The following is a 22,138-nucleotide window of genomic DNA, read 5'->3' on the forward strand; positions in this document are numbered from 1 at the left end:
GAAGGATCAGCATCTCCTTTGTCAATTGGGGACCTGTAGCCTTCAAGCCTCTATATAGAGTTCAATAATTTTAACACCTTTCTCCATGTTCTGGCCCCTGCCCCTCCACCCCAAACTTGTGGTCCTGTCATGACATGGGTTACTTTCACCATAAGTAATGTTAATTTACATTTAGACTGAATACTGATTGGCAAAGGTAGTCTGGAAAATGAGGATTTTTTTTTCTTTGCAACATTTTCTTACAGCAGCACATTCTATAACTGACCAGAGGACATTCTAGACCTGGTAGTATTCAATGAGACAGGATTAATTATTTATCTTATGGTAAAGGCTTCCCGATGGAGCAGTGATCAGAAGACGATTGAATATTGCATTCAGTTTGATGGAGAAGTGATTGGATCTCAGACTTATGTTTTAAAACTTGTGATATAAAAACAGAATCAGCTAAACTGAACTGGAAAATTAGGTCAAGGGATAAGTCAGTAGAGACAAAATAAGATACTTAAGGAGATAATTAAGACACGTAACAAAGATACATTCCAGTGAGCAAGAAGGACTTGTGGTGAAGAATAACTTATTTATGGCTAACAGTAGAAATTAAAGAAAGTATCAAACTGATAAAGTGTATACAGGACTGGACAGAAAATAAAACAGAGAAGAATGACTAAGAAACTGAATATGGAAGACTAAGTACTCGAGTTTGTTAGAAATTTAAAAACAGACAGCAAGAGTTTCTATGGCTATTTAAAAAGAAAAAAAAAGTAACTAAGCTAAGCACCGATTCTCTAGAGAGTGAGTCACTTTTGAAATGGATTTAATTGTTCCATGACTGATGGCTATGCTTTCTGGTGCCATGACCTGAAGCTCTTAAAATTCCTTCCCTACAAATCTCTATGCTTCACTTTCACATTTTAAGACAATCCTTAAAGCCTCCTATCTCTTTGCTTAAGCTTTTGGTCACCCCTGACTCAATATCTCCTTACATGGTTCAGTGTTCTATCGTGTTTCATAGTACTTTCTTAAAGCACCTTAGTACATTATTATATTTTTAAATACCAGTAATCTGTTATTTTGTACAGATACAATCCATTCATAAGGTTTAAACTTAAACTAATTTTAAATAGTTACATAAAATTTAATCCCATCTGCTCTCATGTTATTAATGTGAGTCTATGATAAATACTGAAGTAAAGGAATTATTCAATATTTCTGCCACTTTATTACAGCTATGTGTATTTTACCTCTTCATCCCCTAGCAGTCCTATTGCCAGAAGGATATTCTTTATTTGATTTATGTCTACTGAATGTTTTATTATTTTATGTTTTGATCCTTGACAATTTAGTTTCATATCTTCTCTTCACCTTCATAATTGTTTTTCTGGATTTCTTTTCCCTAAACATTTTGTATTCTTCATCATGCTGTCCCGTTCTATCCAAGTATTCTATCCCAAGGGGAGGCTATAGCCTAGTAGTATTATTGATAAGACTAATAATCCAGAGAACCTGATAATGTACCATCCCCTTGATCACGATCCCACCTCTTATCACCAAACCATCATCTCCCAGACCATCAACAACCTCATCGCCTCGGGAGATCTCCCATTCACAGCCTCCAACTGATAGTTCCCCAACCCCACACCACCCATTTCTATCTCCTAGCCAAAATCTACAGATCTGACTACCCAGGTCGACCCACTATCCCTGTCTGCTCCTGCCGACTGAACTCATCTCTGCTTAGCTTGACTCCGTCCACTCCTCTTTGGTCAAGCAACATTTGGGACATAACCCATGCCCTCCATCTTCTCCAAGGCTTTCAATTCCCAAGTACCCAACACTTCATCTTCACATGGACATTCAGTCTCTCTACACCTGTATCCCTCATAAGGGCCTAAAAGCTCTGCATTTCTTTCTTTCCCGCAGGCCTAATCAGTCCCTCTGCACCAACACACATTCACTTAACAGAACTGGTCCTCACCCTCAAATATTTTTCCTTTGACTCCTTCCACTTCCTACAAACCAAAGGCGTGGCCGCAGGAACCTGCACAGGTCCGAGCTATGCCTGCCTCTTCATAGGATACAAAGCTACGCCAACACCATTTCTTACCTTTCCCTCCACTACACTGATGACTGTATCCATGCTGCCTTGTGCTTCCACAAGGAGCTTGAACAGTTCAACACCTCACTCCTTTTCCTGGATCTCTCCATTTCAGTAACTGACTTAGCACCACCATCCATTTCGACTCCCACAGCTACCTCCTCTCACCTGCCCTCCTGCAAAAACGCGATCTCATATTCCCAATTCGTCTACTGCACCTGCTCCCAGGACGAGGGATTCCACAGCCCATATGTCCCCCTTCTTCAAGGACTGTAATTTCCTCTCTTCCATGATTAATAATGCCCTCCACCACGTCTCCTCCATTTATCGCACCTCTGCCCTCAAACCCCACACCCCCAACCCCAAGAATAGAGTCCCCCTTGTCCTCACATATCATCCCACCAATCTCCAAATCCAACATATCATCCTCTGCCATTTTCACCACCTACAGTCAGATCCCACCACCAAAACAAAAATTTCTTCCCCAACCCATCTGCTTTTCGTAGGTACTGCTTACTCTTCAACTCCCTTGTCAGTTCCACACACTCTCCACCAACCTCTCCTCCACAGCTGGCACCTTTCCCTGCAACCGTAGGAAATGCAACACCTGCCCCTACACATCCCCTCACCTCTGTCTAAGACTCCAAACAAACAATCATTCCAATTCTGGTAGAGATTCATCGGTACTTCCTCTAACCTGGTATATTTCATTTGTTGTACCTGATGTTGTCTCCTCTAAAATCAGAGAGGAGTCTCAGACTCACGACTTCACTAAGCATTTGCGCTGTATGCTCTAATCAACACCATCCAGATGCCAGTAATTTCAATACCCCCTCCCACTTCCCTGTTGACACCCTATCCTGGGTCTCCTCCACTGTCAAAATGAGGTCAAATGCAAATTGGAGGAACGACACCTTACATTGTGCCCCAGAGCTTACAGCCCAATGGCCTCAATAAAGAATTCACCAGCTTCATATTCTTCCCACCCCAACCTTATTCCACGTGCATCGCTCTCTCTCTTCTACACCTCCTTGATCTGACCTAACCTGTCCATCTTCCTTCTCACCGATCCACTCAACCCTTTCCACTGGGAGAAAGTGAGGACTGCAGATGCTGGAGATCAGAGTCAAAGAGTGTGGTGCTGGAAAAGCACAGCCACCCAATCAGGTAGCATCCTGCGCCTCAGATGCTGCCTGACCGACTGTGCTTTTCCAGCACCACACTCTTCCACCCCTCCCACTGACCAATCACAATAATCACCTACCTGCATCCACATATCACCAATGCACCTACCTTTCCTGCATCTACCAATCACCATCCTGCCTATCTTTCCCCCAGTGCCACCCTCCTCCCTCTATTTATTTCAGAGTTCTCTTCCCCCTCCCCGTTCGTGAAGAAGGGTCCTGACCCGAAACATTGACTTTCCTGCTCCTCCAATGCTGTCTGACCTGCTGTACCTTTCCAGCTCCAAAATTCTATGAACTCTGACTTCCAGCATTTGCCATCCTTACTATCTCCAATATTCTGGGGACCTGAGTTCAAATCCCACCATGGGAGTTAGTGGAAAAATAAATAATGATTCAATGAAGAATGTGGAATAAAGAGTCTAATGATAATCATGAAACCATTGTCAATTGTCAGGAAAAATCCATCTGGTTCACTAATGTCCTTTAGGGAAGGAAGCCTGTCATCCTTACCTAGTCTGGCCTACATGTGACTCCAGACCCACAGCAATATGATTGATTCTTAACTGCCCTCTGGACAATTAGGAATGGGCAATAAATGGTGGCCCAGCCAGTGACACCAAAATCCCATGCATGAATGAAAAAAAATTTAATCTATACCTCTTTCTCTAACATCAGTTTTCCCCGATGTCCTTACTCATCTTTTGGCTCATTTCAATTATCTATTGCTAAACATGTACCAATTTGTCCAAATTTACCAAAGTAAATTACCTTTTTTTCCTCCACCTGTGTAAACTCATCCACTGTTGCTTGTGGTTGTTGGATTACATCATTGAAAAGTGTAGCAAAGTCTTACAAAGCTGAATAAATTTCCATATTGCATCCCAATAGGTCGCTGAATAATCCAATGTTGTTACAAAATAAAAGTTTAATAGCAATGTTGCTGTCACTAACATGTTTCCCTGGCATATGCTTCTAAAATCCAGATAATGACTAATTTCAGTCAGTCAATCACTGTTCATTTTCACAAATGGCAGAGTTAGTAATAGACCTAACTAACTCTTTTTACAAAAGGCCATGAAGCAACTTGGGAAAAATGTTAAATTTGCAGCCAAGTGTTATGCAGACCAGTATGCCTCAGGCACCAGATTGCACACATATATCATGAAGTAGATTTTACAGCAAAATAGACTGTTCTAGTATCTGACCAGTTCAGTGCAAGAATGCTGTTGAGTGTGTAGTGCTGGAAAAGCACAGCAGGTCAGGCAGCATCCGAGGAGGAGGAGAAGAATCGATGTTTTGGGCATAAACCCTTCATCAGGAATCCTGCTCAGCGGATGCTACCTGACCTGCTGTGCTTTTCCAGCACCACACTCTCGACTCCAATCTCCAGCATCTGCAATCCTCACTTTCCCCTAGTGCAAGAATGCTGGCCAAATAATATAATGGCAAATCATTTTCAGCACATAAGAGTACAAGATACATTTATCCTTCTAATTAAAATACATTACAATCTTGATACACACCAGTAACCTTTTCTTTTCAACAGGAAGAAATCTGAAAAGCCAGTTATTCACTAAAGGATAAAAAATAGAATTTTACAGTTAGATGAGAGAATTTCCTTCACTAGTACGCAATAAGCATGACCCACCTTCTCAGATACTTTTTTATACACATATTTCCAAAATCAAGACGAGTTAAACATGATCTATCGTTTACACATTAAATAGAAGATACAACTGAGACTAATCTTATGAATTAGTTTGGTAGCCCTCACAGCATTGGTCACCAATCTCAGTCAAAGTCTGTTCCCTCAGAATTCTGCTCCTTTCTTTCCATGATATAACTTTATCCTCAGCTGAATAAAGCACATAACAAACCCAAGTTCCAAGAGGAAGGCGCAACCTCTTTAACTCATTATGGATGTTGCTGTTTTGAATGTTATTTTCAAGTAACAAACATTTGTAGCAAAACGTAGCTCAACTTCTAGATCTGGATTCCAGCATTTCTATACTGCACTACTATGAACTATTAGTACTTTTTAAGATTACGAAGGGCATGCAGAGGGAAAGAAAACAGCTGCTTGCCTTAGTTGAAGGGTCAAGAATAAGGAGGAACACTTTTAAACAAAGGAGGGTTAGAGGGTACTTTAGGAAATTCTTTTTCATCCAGCAGGTGTCGTGGGTCTAGAATGCACTGCCTGGGAGGATAGTTGAGTCAGTTAACCTCCCAACCTTTAAAAGGTACTTGGACAAACTTTTGAGCGTATCATAATGTTCAAGTTTATGGGTCTAGTATGGCAAAGTGGGATTAATGTAGGTAGTAGTCTATTTTTGGCAGTACAAATTCAGTGGGCAGAAGGGCTTTTTGTTCTCTATGATTCTACGACTTTAAGCCTGGATGACTCTGCATCCCTTTATATATCTCCACAATTTCAATCAATCCAGACTTTTTGGTTTCAGTTTTGATTTCCTTAGAAACTGGGTCAGTTTGGGTCTACCTCAAAAACAATCTTTGACTCAACACTATTGACTATTTCATCACTAATGGTCATATTCTCATCTGGAGAAAGTTAGATTCTTCTCCTAATACCTAGTGCACATTTCGGCTGAAAAGTTGTTCATAGCACACAGCTCAGTTATGACACTTATTTTTTATTTTACTCAAATTGAATACTTATACATTACAATACAACACAGCACAAAAACACGCTCCACGTCCCCCCAAGCCTGCAATGATTCCTAATCCTTATTTAAACCTGTTACCCATTGTTTCTATCCCTGTTTGCCTCCCAATAGCCTGTCCTAGATTTTAGTGAATAAGCTTCAGGGACAAACTCATAAGCATTAAGTATTGCACTGTTAACAGCTTAATCGCCTGCAAATTGCTCTTCTGAAATTAGTGTAAACACTTATGAGCACTGCCAAGAAAACCACTCATTTTGTTGTAGCTTTTCATCTTGTAATCGTTAGCATAATTCACAAGAAATACCAAAGTAAAGGGAAAACAACATATATACTGTATGACAAGGAGTGTGCTGATGGGTCGATAAGTAAACTTATCCAAATCCACTTACGGGCGGCACGGTGGCACAGTGGTTAGCACTGCTGCCTCACAGCGCCAGAGACCCGGGTTCAATTCCTGCCTCAGACAACTATCTGTGTGGAGTTTGCACGTTCTCCCAGTGTCTGCGTGGTTTTCCTCCTGGTACTCTGGTTTCCTCCCACAGTCCAAAAATGTGCAGGTTAGGTGAATTGGCCATGCTAAATTGCCCATAGTATTAGGTGTAGGGGAATGGGTCTGGATGGGTTGCTCTTCGGAGGGTAGGTGTGGACTTCTTGGGCCAAAGGGCCTGTTTCTACGCTGTAGGTAATCTAATCTAAACACTAATTTGTATACAAAGTTGAAACATTGCCACTGTGAATTCACCAGTTAAATGATGACTGACAGTTAACTGCAGGTTGCCACTGATTGACACTTAAGACAAGGTCAAAAGAAATAACCTTAGAATGGCTGTGATCTATTCTGTTGTGTTTAAACAGGTGGAGTGTATGCATGCAAAGGGCAGGGCTCTGTATTAACAAATGTAGCTTTCAGTATACTCAAGTGCACCATATTGTCAGCCTGAGCAATGATACTAAATTGGTTGCCAGCATATTTCACTTCATTTGAAAAGGTAAGTGCAAAGCTGAAGTGGCCAAAGGTCCTTGGACTTCAATGTAACAGCTTACACATTTGCAGTCATTGTACTTATCAGGACAATTTGCAGACACTTTTCACACACTTGAGATCATTTAGCAAATATCGTCCAATTGTACACTTACATTTAAGATTGGACATCAGTGAGCATTTTGCAAACATGGACTGGTTGGATATGTTCAATACCTTTCTTGTTGCAAACACCCGAAAGGCTATGCTTTTTGATCTACCAGTCTTTGGAATGTACAGCCTAGCATTACACTGCCACTAAAATCTGTATCACATCACCAGCAAAACAAATTATTGGCTTAACAGCAGCATACTGTTTATGGCGAACACCACTCCGGTTGGTGTGAAAACAACGAGCTACACCTAATATTCAAAGATTTAAGATACCTTACCTTTCATCTGAGGTAAACTGGCACTTTACAGGACGAAAATTAATGGCCTCAGGTCTGTTTATATTTTTGCGCAATATAAAATGATGAATTATCTGATCAGGGCAGCCATTATTCTACAGGATGGTTTTGATCCAGCTTATTTCGGAATTAAACTTGCATAGTCAACAAACTGATTGGATTCCTACAGGATTGTTGACAAGGCTAAATATAGAATGGATGGAACAGTAGGTTTCCTAATTTGTATACTAACCAGTGAAGGAAGGTTTGTGTTTTATTCAGAAATAGAAAAGCCCCAGCCTGATTTCTCAACTAGGATACCAAGGGAGCTTAAAACTTAAGCAAAACTTGGCCATGTAACAGTTAGTCTTTGTTAACTAGTGTATTCTCTATAGTAATGCTATCAATCACCATTGACTTCCTAAACAATCAATACACTCCTCTTAAACAGTATAAAATGTTGCCTTTCCTTTACTTTGATATTTGTCTGCAAATTGTCCTGATGAGTGCAAGACAAAAGGCCTGGACAACAACGTCTTTTTAAACCAATACTCAAGTTCTTTACTATCAATTACTGTTCGTGTAAGCTATCACACTTAAGTCCAAGCACCATTTGGCTACTTAAACTTTGCAGTTATCTTTTCAAATGAGGCAAAATATCCTTCAACTTCCACCTCTGTATATTTACATATTCAACAAAGATTTCTGATTAAATCAAATCCCTCAGCAGAATCAGAATCTTTCTTTACTCTAAGCTTCTTCGTAATTAAATCATGTTATCCGATTTCTGTTTCTTTCGAGCTTAAGCTTTGTAAATTCAAATTTTCCTTTCCATTCTTCTTTTGCCTAATTCCATTTCTCTTTTTCATTTCTACCCTTGTCAATTAAAACTTCTTTATTTTATTTCAAGTTCAAGCTCTTTGTGGGCGACACGGTGGCACAGTGGTTAGCACTGCTGCCTCACAGTGCCAGAGACCCGGGTTCAATTCCCGCCTCAGGCGACTGACTGTGTGGAGTTTGCACGTTCTCCCAGTGTCTGCGTGGTTTTCCTCCGGGTGCTCCAGTTTTCCCCGACAGTCCAAAGATGTGCAGGTCAGGTGAATTGGCCATGCTAAATTGCCCGTAGTGTTAGGTAAGGGGTAAATGGGTGGGTTGCGCTTCGGCGGGGCGGTGTGGACTTGTTGGGCCGAAGGGCCCGATTCCACACTGTAAATAATCTAATCTAAAATCTAATCCTCTTTTTATTTTTAACTTAATTTTAGCCAATTCCAGTAGTGACGCATAAATGTCAGGCTTTCCTCATTGCATGTCCAAACGATGGATAATCACTCAGCATCTCATCTCACAACATCCTCCTTTTATCTCTAGCTCCAACTTATCCACTGACTCACTCAGTTTAGTCCAAATCAAAAAGATTTGAAATAACCTATTGTTACATTTTCTAAAAGTAGAATTATTTTAGCAACAGTAAAAACCATTTTACAATGCTAACGCATGAAATGTTCTTAGCAACTGGTTCTATGCTTCCAAGTATTCATTTTTAAACATTCACAGATGCTTATTAAATTCAAGGACGTTTAATCCTGGAAAAAAGTTCCCATGCTTTATGATCCTACCTAGCTGGACAAGTCAATAGTGAAACATGACTTGATGGACCATAAGTTTTATTTTTCTTTAAGCTTTTAGTGTGGTGGGCAGTCACTGAACATTCACAAGAAATTATCAACGGAATTTTAACTAAAGAACTCAAAAGTTTACTGCACAAAAGGAAAACAAACTATATAACCTGAGATAAGAGCAACAGAAACAATCTTAATATAACATAAATATAGAAAATAGGTGGTGTAGAATACTCAGCCCTTCAAGCCTGCTTTGCCATTCATTCAATCTAATTACAGCTAATCATCCAAATTGATATCGTTTCCCACTCCCATGCTTCCCCTCTTCCCTGTACCCTTTAGCCCCATGGACTATATCCAACTCTTTCTCGCAAACATTCAATGCTTTGGCTTCAACCAATGCTTTGGCTTTCTGGGCAGAGAATTCCACAGGGTCATCACTCTCTGGATGGAGCAATTTCTCCTCATCTCACTCTCACTCTGCGACAAACGTCAGAAAGATTCATCACTTTTGTCATCTCCAGCAATATCAATATAGACACCCGAATTTCAGCAAAGAGTCACTCCTATTTCCACGCTGAAAATTCTTGTTCCGCTGGGATTCTCTAAATAGTTTTGCTTTCAGTAAATTGCTGCACATTTACTCGATTCTATTTCTTCAGTTAATGTCTCTTTCCATGAGACTTAGTAAACTGCAAACAGAGCTCATTTACTACTCAACACTGGTTTCCCAAACCTGCGTCTTCAATAGCCATGTAAGGATGTCTTCCTCCCTGTTCACTCTGTAGAATTCTGCTTCTGGGGCTTTTTCTTCACTAACTATCAGCCAATTAGGATTTATAAGCTGTGACTGCTTGGAGATTGACGACAACAACAACAACAACAACATTTCTGTTGGTGTGGATATCTTCCTACTGCATGAACTAGTTTTACATCACTAACACCTCAAATTTTATTTTAAAAGTTCAGTCTGTTCAGGGATTATAATAAACACCATATCAACTCTCATCAAATATTCTTTGTAAACGTAATCAGGGAGCACTGTCTCTCTCTCTCTCTCACACACACATGGAAGCATCAGAAGAGAGAAAGTATAATGGAGTTCAATACTTCTCCTGTCTCAGGTCTCTTCTGTAACTGTTGACTCTGCTCTTATTTCTTCCGGTGAAACATCTTCCTTGAGGACTTTTTATCCCACCCAATGATGATCATTTCAGTTGAATTTTAAACAAAAAGGGTTTCTTGCAGTAATCTCATTTAGAAGCACAGAGTAACTTTTACTAACTTTACTGACAATATGCAGCTCAACATCTGGTATATTTTCAACCACCTGTGTTTTGTTCAATATTTAGCTGGCAAGTCTTTCAAAGCAATATCAAGAACACCAAAGTCTTACTCTTTAACTGCTATAAAAATTCTCACTGCTAAACAATTTGCATCCCTAATAGTTTAATCAAGCTAAATCTAGCAATGAACAGAGTATCCCACTTATGCCAAACAGTACTTAAAACTTAGCTATGATTCAATGATGGCAGATTTGCTCAGTCAGAAGGTTCTGGGTACAATTCTCACCTTGAAGAATGAACAACATAATTTAGATTGGTACATCAGTACAGTTGTCCCCCCGTATCTGCGGGTGATACATTCCAAGACCTACTGCAGATGCCCGAAACTGCAGATAATAGCAAACCCTATCCTTTAAATGGGAAACTTGCCGCCCTGGCAGCCCCCTGGAATTATTTGTGGAATATTTCATGTAATATTTTCAGGCCGCGATAAACCATGGATAACTGAAACCACGGAAACCGAATCTGCAGATATGGGGGTTCTACTGTATAGTATTGAGGGAATGCTACATGTTAGAATTGCCATCCCTCAAATGAAATGTTAAACTGGGATTCTACAGCTCATTCTAATGGATGTACACTGTCACATTACGATATTTAAGCGAGCTGAGCATGTGTTTTGGCCAATACAAATCTCTCAAGTTATATTTAGAATTGGAGATATGAACCTGTCTTTTATTGCTGCTTTTTGAAGCTCACTGTGCACAATTTGGTTGCTGCATTTTGAACATTGCATCACTGAGTACACTCCAAAAGTAACTGAACACATCCTAAGATCACAAAGTCAAAGCATCATATAGCAAAGGAGGCCAATCAGCCCAATATGTCTGCTGTTTTAATTCAACCTGTACTACCTGATTTTACTCTCCATACTTTCACAAATTTCAAAGCTCAAACATTTATCCAATTCATTTTGTGAGATAAAATTGATTCTGCGTCCATCAACCTTTCAAGCTGTGCATTCCAGGTGTCATTTTGTTGTGAAAAAATTCTTTTGTCAAATACCTTAAGTTTGTCTTCTCATTACATACACTTCCATCTTTGGAACGTTACTTACCATTTACATTGTTAAAACAAGTCATAATTTTGAACACCTGATATTGCAAAAGACTCAATGCATGGCTTGTGAGATTTAGAATGTAAATTTTAGAAATTAAAATTTGTGGAATCTGATTGAGATACTGATAAATAACTGACGTGTAGCTGCTCAACCAAAAATACATTCGTTACATGTAAAAGCCAATCTATGTTTGGCTCCATCTCTAAAATTATAGTGAAACTAGGGAGTCTGGGAAATAAAGTCATAAAGCACCATTACCATTGTAAATTATGCATGTGAGTTGCAGATCTAACAGTTGTGCTGCAGATGAAATATGTTCTTGGCTTTTCTGTTTGAATCATTCCAAGACATGCCACGTTTTTGTTGACTGACGCAGACAGTTCTGTACTCTTTGGATTTCACAAGGAAAAAGCAGTTGGAAGATTTGGTATAACTTGTAGTTGTTGCAACAATCTGCAACAGTTCGCACAGACTTTTATGGCAAGTAGTATCAGATTGATGAGTTAGCTTAAAACTTAAATAAAGTTATGGGAGCAGACGGAGGGTAAAGCAGTTCATGTACGTCTGAAGCCAGAACAATGAGCTAAAGAGTTTATAGCCATTAATGAAACTTCAAAAGGTCACTGTCAAAAAAGACAGGAGATAATTTAACGAAATCTTTAGACCCTCAGGCACACCTAACATTGAAGTGGGTCTACTGAGAAATCGAGGGAATCGGTCTTGACAACATCTGCTTTTTCATGTTGTTGTTGGATTATTTGACCAAAGTTTGTTTACCCACAGTTAGCTTACACAAATGCTGAGTATTGAGTGTAAGTTGTATATATAGTTTTAGCTTGTTTTACCTTATATAGGGAAGTTTAGTTGAATTGTACAAAAGCTTGCAATCTTGTAGTTTTATTCTCTTATTACATATCTCGGATCTCAAACTTCATCTACTTGAACTAGCAAGCAAGCATTCCTGGTCCCTAATCAGGTGGAGAGATCATTTGGTAGCCTCGTCAGGAATAATAATAGAAGCTCCAAACAAAATCCTGAAGAACACACCTTTAAGAAATTAACAATGGGAATTCCCTTGGAGCAACACACAATGGACACTGTACCTTTAGTGCAAGATTGCTGAAAACTGTAGAAACATTCATATAAATGATTTTGTTTTCCCAATCTTTTGCCAAAGTTAACACAACCAATAGGGACAACTATCTTGGTATATCCCAACTTTAGTACATAAGGTCAGCCAAGAATTTTGACGGACATCAATTTTACATGGGTGCAGAAAGACTGCATAATTATCAGAAAACTGCTCCGAGGAGACCAGTGTACATAGCAAATCAGAAGATTACAGTCTCAGTTTACTGCCTCATTTGACACAGGTCTTAACACACCAACTAAAAAGTTACTAGTGAAACATTTTTTAAATTGAATTAAATGATCAACATTCTGAATGCCAAATATTCAATAGTTTTTCAAAGTTTTAGTTGTAGTTTGTAGCACATACTTAACGAGCAAGATATAGTGCTTAATTGCTACTTCACTAATGAATGTTGTGATTGATTGTTAATAAGCCACCTAAAAATTAACTGCTACCAGAAAATAAGTAATGGAAATGTGGAATGTTTCTCTCCGTACATCTTGTAATCTTCCAGCTACATTTTTTGCAGCATTTAAATTAAGTCAATTTTGAGAATTTTCTAGAATAGTATTTGCCACTGTACCTCACATTGCTCGTCTCTTTCATCCACAAGCCTTTTCAGATTAATTGCCATTTTTCTGAAAAAGACATTAAGGTCCTCACGGGAGAGATCAACTAATTCCATCCACTGCTGCATATCAAAGACATTTTCTTGATTGTGAGTCACCTTTATAACACAAAAATGGATTATAATTTAGAGTGACACCTAACAGTATTTGTTGACATTGTATTGTGAAAAATAAAACCAAGCTGAAAAAAAAAACACCTAGCTTTTTACAGCAATGATTTGTGTACAATGTTACTTCAAATGACACATTTAAGAATCAATATATTTTGACTTGAACATTAATCAGTGAAGTTTTGTCACATATTTAGTCACAGTCATTCCTCTACCTGCGAACTCACAAATCATAAATATAAATAAAAGAAACTAAACATTCAAAATTCACGAGAAAAATCTCACCCATCCATAAACACTTTCACTTACATAGCAATCCCGTTTCACTCTCACTTTGACATGATCCAGTACATAGCTCTTCCCCTCAATGAGCAAGGACATAGGTGATAGGGTTGATGAACATATTGAAGACCAGCGCCAGATGGAAGTAGAAGAGGGGGACATGGGGAGGCCGGGGCATGGGTACCACCCATAAACTCCTCTAGCAATGTGCAACCCTGGTACACAGAACTTCTCGCCTTTATCGGTCAGTCATAATATACTTGAATTCGTTTCAATACTTTATTTATATTAACTTTTGTTTCAGATGGTTTGGCAAAAAGTCAATCTTGAGGTCTGGGAACCTTACACTATTTTTACCATAAATTATTAAGCTCTGCACTGGCAAATTCATCGTTTGTGGGGCTTTTCAGGTATAGAACCCTCATGGATACCAAGGAATGACTGTATTCTATTGTACAATGCACAAACAAATATAACACGAAGATATACTTATAACTGAAGCTTATATGGGGTGAATACAAAGTATGGAAGACTGTTACTTTAAGGGATGTCTATTCTGGGTTCACAAGTGACCTCTCTAGGCAAACATGCCTTTACTTCCTGCCAACAGAGAACAACGCTTGAATCCAGAAAACAACAGTAAGAGTTCTTAAAACTTAACTTAAAACAATGAGTTCAAATAAAATCAGAAAGAAAAGTGGTTAAGTAGTTCCTTAATTAACAAGTCAGTTTACCAATTCTGGTTGACTATGTGAATCAAATAACTGCATACAATCTTTTCTCCACTATGCACTACCTCAAATTTTGGAGTGCTGCCTTAGGATCGATACTTCTGAACAGCAGGTTCCAGTGTTTCCATAATTCATGTTCCACACTTCATGTGTGGGCCTCTACAACTTTCTTTTTGGAGGGGTGGGGCAAAAGAGGACGACGGGCTGAAGAATGAATGGCTTCATAGTTGAAATATCCATGTTCTCATCAACATCTTTACATGCAAACACCTTACGAATAGTTCAAAGTTATAAAATTACTGTTCTGTATTTGCTGAACATACCTCTTGAATATGAGTTGCAACAGCAGCCTTTGTATCAAAATCAAGACTTTTTATCCTCTCAATAAATTCTTCCTTTCGTTCGCACTGGAACAAATTAAAAATAGACTGTTAACCCATACATTTTTTTTTTTAGGTACAGGAGGTGACCCCCTTAAAAAATAACTGAGAAATAAGCCTTTTTTAGCAGAGGCATAGAGTTTAAAAACAGGAGGTTACGCTGGAAATGTATAAAATGTTAGCTTGGTCACAGTTAGACTATTGTAGATCTCTATGATTCTACAAGATTTACAACAATAGATTCATCCTAAACAGCATTGTGAAAAGCAACACAAGTCAAGCAAAACAACACAGACAATAAAACATTCGGAGTTCTAGAACACTGATCGAACTCAGGTTCTGCTCAGACTCAGGAACTCTACCCTCATCCTCCAATAAGCTGATGTAAGCTTGCTTTCTGGAGGTGGACGATGACTGCAAGGTGAGTTTATTGATCTAAGGAGGGGGCCTTGGAAGAGCAAAGATTAGAGGAATGAAAATACACCACTTCAATAAAAGGTGTTGTTTAATGCAAAGTTAAACAATTTCTACAAGCATATAATCACTGGGTAACTGAAGACTTTGATATACAGTTTGTTCTGCTGTAACGCAGTAGTTGCGTTTTCGTGCAACCTCATGTTACAGAAAATTGCACAATAGAAATATCAGAGCCTATGGGAAAAAGAGGGCTGGGGAAACCACCAAAAATATCAGTTAAAATCGAAACAAAAACAATAGTCAGCCTAACGCAAACAATAGCACAGTCTAAGTAAATGTTAAAATCATATATTTTAATGAAATAATACAATAAAATTAACACTTTCAGGAGTTTCTGAGTTTGCCAAGTTACAGTACTGTGTTAATATAGGGGCTGAGGGTCATCAGCAGCATTATCATTACTTTCAGACATAAGTCTGGGTGCAGAGTTACAACGAAAAATAAATTTAGTTCAGAAGTGGATGGCTGTGGTTCATTGTCCTCAGACTGTTTCTTGGGGGGTTGGTTTAAAAAAGGCATCTAGTTTTTACTGCCTTGCCATCTTGCTTCTTTCATGAAAAAGCTGTTCATAGGGTGCCAGATAAGACTTTATGCCATGAACTGCTATCTTACTGCATCTTGCATTGTAGTCATTGTCTTCAAGAGCTGCAACTGCTTCTCAACTTCCCTCAGGATAGAAGACAAGACAGAAGTGGAAGGTTCTCGTGGTGCTGCATCCTGGACTTCATAGGTCTCCATCTCAAGCTTCAATTTCCCCCGCAGCAACAAGTTGTAGATCAGTCTCCAATTCTTCAAATCCAAATTGCTTTGCAAGAGCAACACTATGTTCTTTGATTGCTGGAAGCTCCTTTGATGATTCAACGTCTTTAAGATCATGATGAAAATCTGGGAGAGGCTTCCACCAAACTGCATGCACGTAGTCCTTAATGACACCACCTCAGGCCTCAACAGTGATGTCAATAGCATTCCAAATGTTAAAGCTTTTCCAAGATTGAAGAACACTGTCCTCATTACTATCCTCAGTAGCTGCAATCAGCTTCCTGAATGTGCGCCTTAAATAATAAACTTTAAAAGCTACCATTGTACCCTGGTCCTTGGGTTGAATGAGAAAGATTGCCTTCAGAGGTAGAAATAGCACACTGATGTTTTCAGAAAGCTCATCAATGGCGAGAGGATGGCTTGGTGCATTGTCTAGAATGAGGAGAATCTTGAAATCCAAATCTTTTCTCCAGCAATAATTTTAAAAACATCCTCAAAAACATCAACAATATTCCAGCTCTTTTGCTTGACCTGAAGTAAACACCTAGAGTGGACTTAACATAACTGGGATTGGAATTGCATAATAACCAGCGAGAGTTCATGTTTTAAAAATTTGTTCCTCAAGATAGACGGTGGCAATGGAAGGTTGTTTTTCAGACTGGAGGCCTGTGACCAGTGGAGTGCCACAAGGGTCCTCTACTTTTCATCATTTATATTAATGATTTGGATGTGAGCATAAGAGATATCATTAGTAAGTTTGCAGATGACACCAAAATTGGAGGTATAGTGAACAGCAAAGAAGGTTACCTCAGATTACAACTGGATCTTGACCAGATGGGCCAATGGGCTGAGTAGCAGATGGAATTTAATTTAAATAAATGTGAGATGCTGCATTTTGGGAAAGCAAATCTTAGCAGGACTAATCCACTTAATGGCAAGGTTCTAGGGAGTGTTGCTGAACAGAGACCTTGGAGTGCAGGTTCAGAGCTCCTTGAAAGTGGAGTCGCAGGGAGATAGTATAGTGAAGGCGGAGTTTGGTATGCTTTCCGATATTGGTCGGAGTACTGAGTACAGGAGTTGGGAGGTCATGTTGCAGCTGTACAGGACATTGGTTAAGCCACTGTTGGAATATTGCATGTAATTCTGGTCTCCTTCCTATTGTAAGGATGTTGTGAAACTTTAAAAAGGTTCAGAAAAGATTGACAAGGATGTTGCCAGGGTTGGAGGATTTGAACTATAGGGAGAGGCTGAATGGTCTGGGGCTGTTTTCCCTGGAGCGTCAGAGGCTGAACGGGGAACCTTATAGAGATTTACAAAATCATAAAGGGCAGGATAGGATAAATAGACAAAGTCCCTTCCTGGGGTGGGGGTGTCCAGAAGTAGAGGGCATAGGTTTAGGGTGAGAGGGGAAAGATGTAAAAGAGACATAAGGGGCAATTTTTTCACTCAGAGGGTGGTGTATGGAATGAGCTACCATAGGAAATGGTGGAGGCTAGTACGATTGCAAAATTTAAAAGGCATTTGGATGGGTATATGAATAGGTAGGGTTTTGGGGGATATGGGCCAGGTGCTGGCAGTGGGACTAGATTGGGTTGGGATATGTGGTCGGCACGGACGAGTTGGACTGAAGGGTCTTTCCGTGCTGCACATGTCTATGACTATGACTAATTCACCAATCGCATTACAGCCAAATTGCGTTGAAGAAACACATGTTACAGCAGAACAACTTGTAATTACAAAACACAGCAGGAGAATGATAAAAGATGGCCAATAAAACACAGAGGTAAGGCTCATTACTATCAAACACATGAAAAAGTAATGCACAAAAAAAAACCTCAGATTGAAATCTAAAACTGTTAAATGACTCATCAAAACGTGGAAAATACATCAAAGGCACCAGGGCAATCCATTCTGATTCACAGAGATGGAGCATTACTTGCTCCAAAAGAGTTGACCCAATCTAGAAGCAAACTACCTTACTGATTAGCACATAACTTTATATATGTGCAACATTAAAAATATTCAAAGGCCCTTAATGATGAATAAGGTCAGAGAATGTGGGTCAGGAGATAACTGGCAGCAAGGATTGTTAGCTGGATATAAAACAAAAATGGATGTGGGAATAACGACAAAACGTCTGAGGAGCATAAGGATAGAAGTGGTCTTACATAAGATTCAATGCTGGAACCAACACTTTTCAGAATTTTACCATTTTTCCCTTCAATAGCATTACCATATCCTTGAACAACATCCCAGGAATCACCATTGACCAAAAAATGAATTACACTAGCTATATAAATACTGCTACAACAACAGCAAGTCAGAGAGTAAAAGGTATGAAACACGTAATTCATCTCCAGTCTCTCTAATGCCTGTCTACTAAGTACAAGGCTCAAGTGTGAAATGTGACAGAAATGCTCTCCACTTGCTTGGGTGACAGAACAGCTTCCACTAACCATCCTCACCACCATTCTTTCCACCATCACATACAGTGACTGCAATGTGTATATCTATTACATGATGAGTTCCAGCAATTCACCCAGACTCCTTCAACAGCACAATCCAAATCACAACCTCTACCATGTAGAAGGATAAATGGAGCAGAAGCAATGGAAGACCACCAACATGTTCTCCTCCAAGACACATACCATCTTGACCTGGAATTATGTCACTGTTCCTTTGTCGTCACCAGGTCAAAATCCTGAAAATTCATTCCCAATTGCACTTGATTGACTGCAGCAGCTCAAGAAAGCAGATCACCACCACTTTCTCAAGGGCAATTAGGGACAGACAATGAATGATAGTCCTTCCATCAATGCTCACATTCCACAAACAAATGAAACAAACTACACAAATAATTTGCTCATTGGAATCAAAAACACAATTAATACATTTGTATATACCACCAAACTGGTGGTGGAAAGGGTTATTCAATATTGAGAGATTACAATAAAATACAGGAGGACATGAATAAATTTAGGAAAATAACTGGCAACTCAATGTCAAACAGATAAATGTGAAGTCGTGAATTTTGGAAGGAAGAATGGGGGCAGCAGAAGATTGCAGGGTGATCATTTGGAAGGTAAAGACCAAGGTAGGTACATGAATTACAGATGTTCAATTGCAAACATATCAAATCACAAAAAGTTACAGGTCAGTAAAGCCATAAAAAAGCCAATATAACAAGTCTCAATTTCTAGAGAGATTAGGCAGAAAAGTTGTAAAGTTGTGTGAATTTAAATTTATTTACAACGTGCTTAAAGCATACTTGGTAAGCAGTTCCAGTTGCCATATTAAAAAAAAATCAGAAAGGATGCAGAGTATATTCATATGGATGCCAACAAAAAATACCTGGATTCATATGTTAGGAAAGGAGTAACAGACTGGACCTTATTTTTCAGACAAAAATAATAATGAGTGTATTAGATTTAGATTTAGGCTTGATTGTCACATGTACTCAAGTACGGGGTACAAGTGTACAATGTTGCCATGTGGTTTTCAAAGTTATGGAAACTCAAGAGGGTTTGGTGATGGAGAAAACTTTTGCCCTGTAAGAAAGAGCAGAATTAAAGATGGTCAACAAGAAATACAATATGAAATTTAGAAGAAACTATTTTAACCAAAAGGCAGCAAGAATGTGGAACTCACTACCGCAGGGGCTTTACAATTTGCAGCACAGAAGGAGGCCATTTTTCTCATCATATCACTACCAGTCAATAAAGATCTGACTACATAAATTCCAGTTTACAGTTCATGACCATAGCCCTGCAGGTTACAACACTGCAAGTGAATATCTAAATACAGCTTAAACAGTGAGGATTTCTGACTCAATTAGCTATCAGGCAGTCGAGTTACAGACTTCCACTGCTCTCTGGGTGAACAAAGTTAGTTCTATTCACCTTTTAGATTCAAGGTGAAAGGTAGAAGGCTATGTGGCCTGATTATTCACCTCTTACTATTTGAAATCTGAGGTATAATTTGGAAGGTTCCAGCATAACCTCTCTGCTTTTATATTCTATGTCTTGTGTAATAAACATAAGCATCCCATATATCCTGTTAACTACCTTTATGTACCTGCCCAGTGAAGTGGGAGATGGCACAGCGCAGGGTGACACTAGGCACACAGACACACAAGATGGCCGCTGAACCATAAGTTGGCCATTTGACACACAAGATGGAGAGAGATAGCAGTGCAAACACAGACACTGCCGGGTGCCATCAGAATGCCAGCACAATGCACTCACAACCTCGTGGTTTAGTTTAAGGTGGGTGGGGGAGAGAATACACATGAGTAGCATATACTGCCCGCCGAAGTATCTGGGTCCAGCCAACACCATTGATATCAAGCTGTTAACATTTCTACAGGCTCAATACAAAGTGCAAATAGCCAGGGCTGCAGTAATCGTCCTTCTCCGGAAGAGCGATTAGCGCCCATTCCTAGAGCAATGAACTTCTGCGCAGACATTGAAACTGACAATGTCTGCACTGAAACTGACAATGTCTGCATCAAAACTATCAACGATTCTGCATTATTTAAAACAAACTGTGTTACAGAGACAATAACCTCATAACTGACCTATTATATCACAAAATGTATTAAAGTATCTTGACATGTGCTCCAGGTTGAGAGAAGAGTCACAGCTGACTACTGTGCTGTTGATGTCTTTCTCTCCATGGAGCACCGGTATTTCCTTGTACGATAAACTCTGTCGTTGAACCCAGACTCTGACTCCAAGACTAGTGATTTTCCCCACAACACCTGCGACCTTCAGAATTCCTTGTGACCTTTTGCAGATTTTTTTGAAATTGTCCAATTGGAAAAGACAGAAGTAATTTGACTATGCTATTACCAACCGAAATAACTGATTAAGATAAAATGGGGAAAAGGCATCATCAGGTGGTTTCACATTAAGCATAGTGATACAACAAAAAATAAAGTCATGCCAGAGGACATTCAATGTTATAATATACCCTAAAAGAGCTTTTCATTTTAATATTCTTTGGTCTTGACAAATTTTAACTTGAAATGAATTTCAAAAATAAATTGAGGAGCAAACTTTTGATTGAAAAAGTAAACATAAACACTACCAACCTGAACAGCACAGCCTAGCAGAAGCAAAAGTAGTTTCTTCATCTCTTCAATACCTTGCTCTGAAACAAAACAATCATCACAGTTAACCACCATAATTCAACTATACATAGGTAGCTTCAAATAGGTCAACATATTGTGTAAAAATCTGCAGTTCTGTTAATTGTAATTAACAATAATGAAAGAAATACAATGAAACACTAAACATTAAGCTGTCCCTGATTGCTTCATAAATGAACAATGAGGAAATCATTGGACAGATTGACATAGCTGGAGTTTGGTCAATGACTCAATTGCAAGAGACAGAAAATAAAGATTTTGTGTATTGGCAAAATGCATTTTTTAAACATGTATACTGTATACATGTGATCTATAGCAACAATTCTACTTTAAATATTTATTACTTATAAAACAGATTTTCTTTCATAACCTAGGGTTTTATTCTTAATTTTTAGACTACTGCATTACAGTCAACTATAATATTTATTTTTCACCATGGTATGTTCGGTGCACAAATAATCCAAATCCTTTGCCAATAGGATTCTGTGAAACGTAATACATTGATAATACATAATCTTATTGAATGGTGGAGCAGGCCCAAAGGACCAAAGCATCCAACTCCTGCTCTGAAGTTCTCTGTTACAAAAAAATAGACTCCAGATGTTATACCCACTTATATTTGCAATTTGGGTGTTATTTCTTTGCTGACATTTCTTAACATATCATTTATTAGGGATCTGGAAATGTATAGGCCAGCAGATATCCATTTCACTCAAATATTGGTCTTTAAATTCAATCCATCCAACTATTGTCATAGATAAACAGAAATTGCAGTGAACTTGAGTTTCAGTGTGGTATGTCATCGCCCTCATCCTTTTCTCTATCTTCACTGCCACCACTCTTCACTTGTCAAGATGAAGTTTCACAATAGTGTGGACATTGTCTACAAGATGGACAAAACAAAAACTTTTCAACTTTAAACAGCTAAAATTTGAGAAGAAAATGAAATTAACGTTGCTGGTGGAACTTCAGTATGTGAATGCCAATCTCTGCTTTATGCACTCAGAAAACTTTAAAATCTCATTTAAATCCAGTTTCCGGTTTCCTCACACAGTCCCAAAATGTGCAGGTCAGGTGAATTGGCCATG

At 38.9% G+C, this 22,138-nt stretch overlaps 1 protein-coding gene across 13 annotated transcripts in view; it reads right to left on the reverse strand.

Annotated features, from left to right (window-relative positions):
• The window catches only part of LOC122552880 (girdin-like), a 402,403-nt gene that overhangs the window by 282,182 nt on the left and 98,083 nt on the right, over window positions 1-22,138 (reverse strand). For all 13 annotated transcript variants that reach the window (XM_043696008.1, XM_043696001.1, XM_043696009.1 and 10 more), the window contains exons 5-7: window positions 20,994-21,052; window positions 14,609-14,692; window positions 13,117-13,260 (exon numbers count right to left, since the gene is read on the reverse strand). In XM_043696008.1, the coding sequence (XP_043551943.1) occupies window positions 13,117-13,260; window positions 14,609-14,692; window positions 20,994-21,052 (287 nt within the window). The remainder of the gene's footprint in view (window positions 1-13,116; window positions 13,261-14,608; window positions 14,693-20,993; window positions 21,053-22,138) is intronic.

This window comes from Chiloscyllium plagiosum, chromosome 9 (genome assembly GCF_004010195.1).
Source record: "Chiloscyllium plagiosum isolate BGI_BamShark_2017 chromosome 9, ASM401019v2, whole genome shotgun sequence".
NCBI lineage: Eukaryota > Metazoa > Chordata > Chondrichthyes > Orectolobiformes > Hemiscylliidae > Chiloscyllium > Chiloscyllium plagiosum.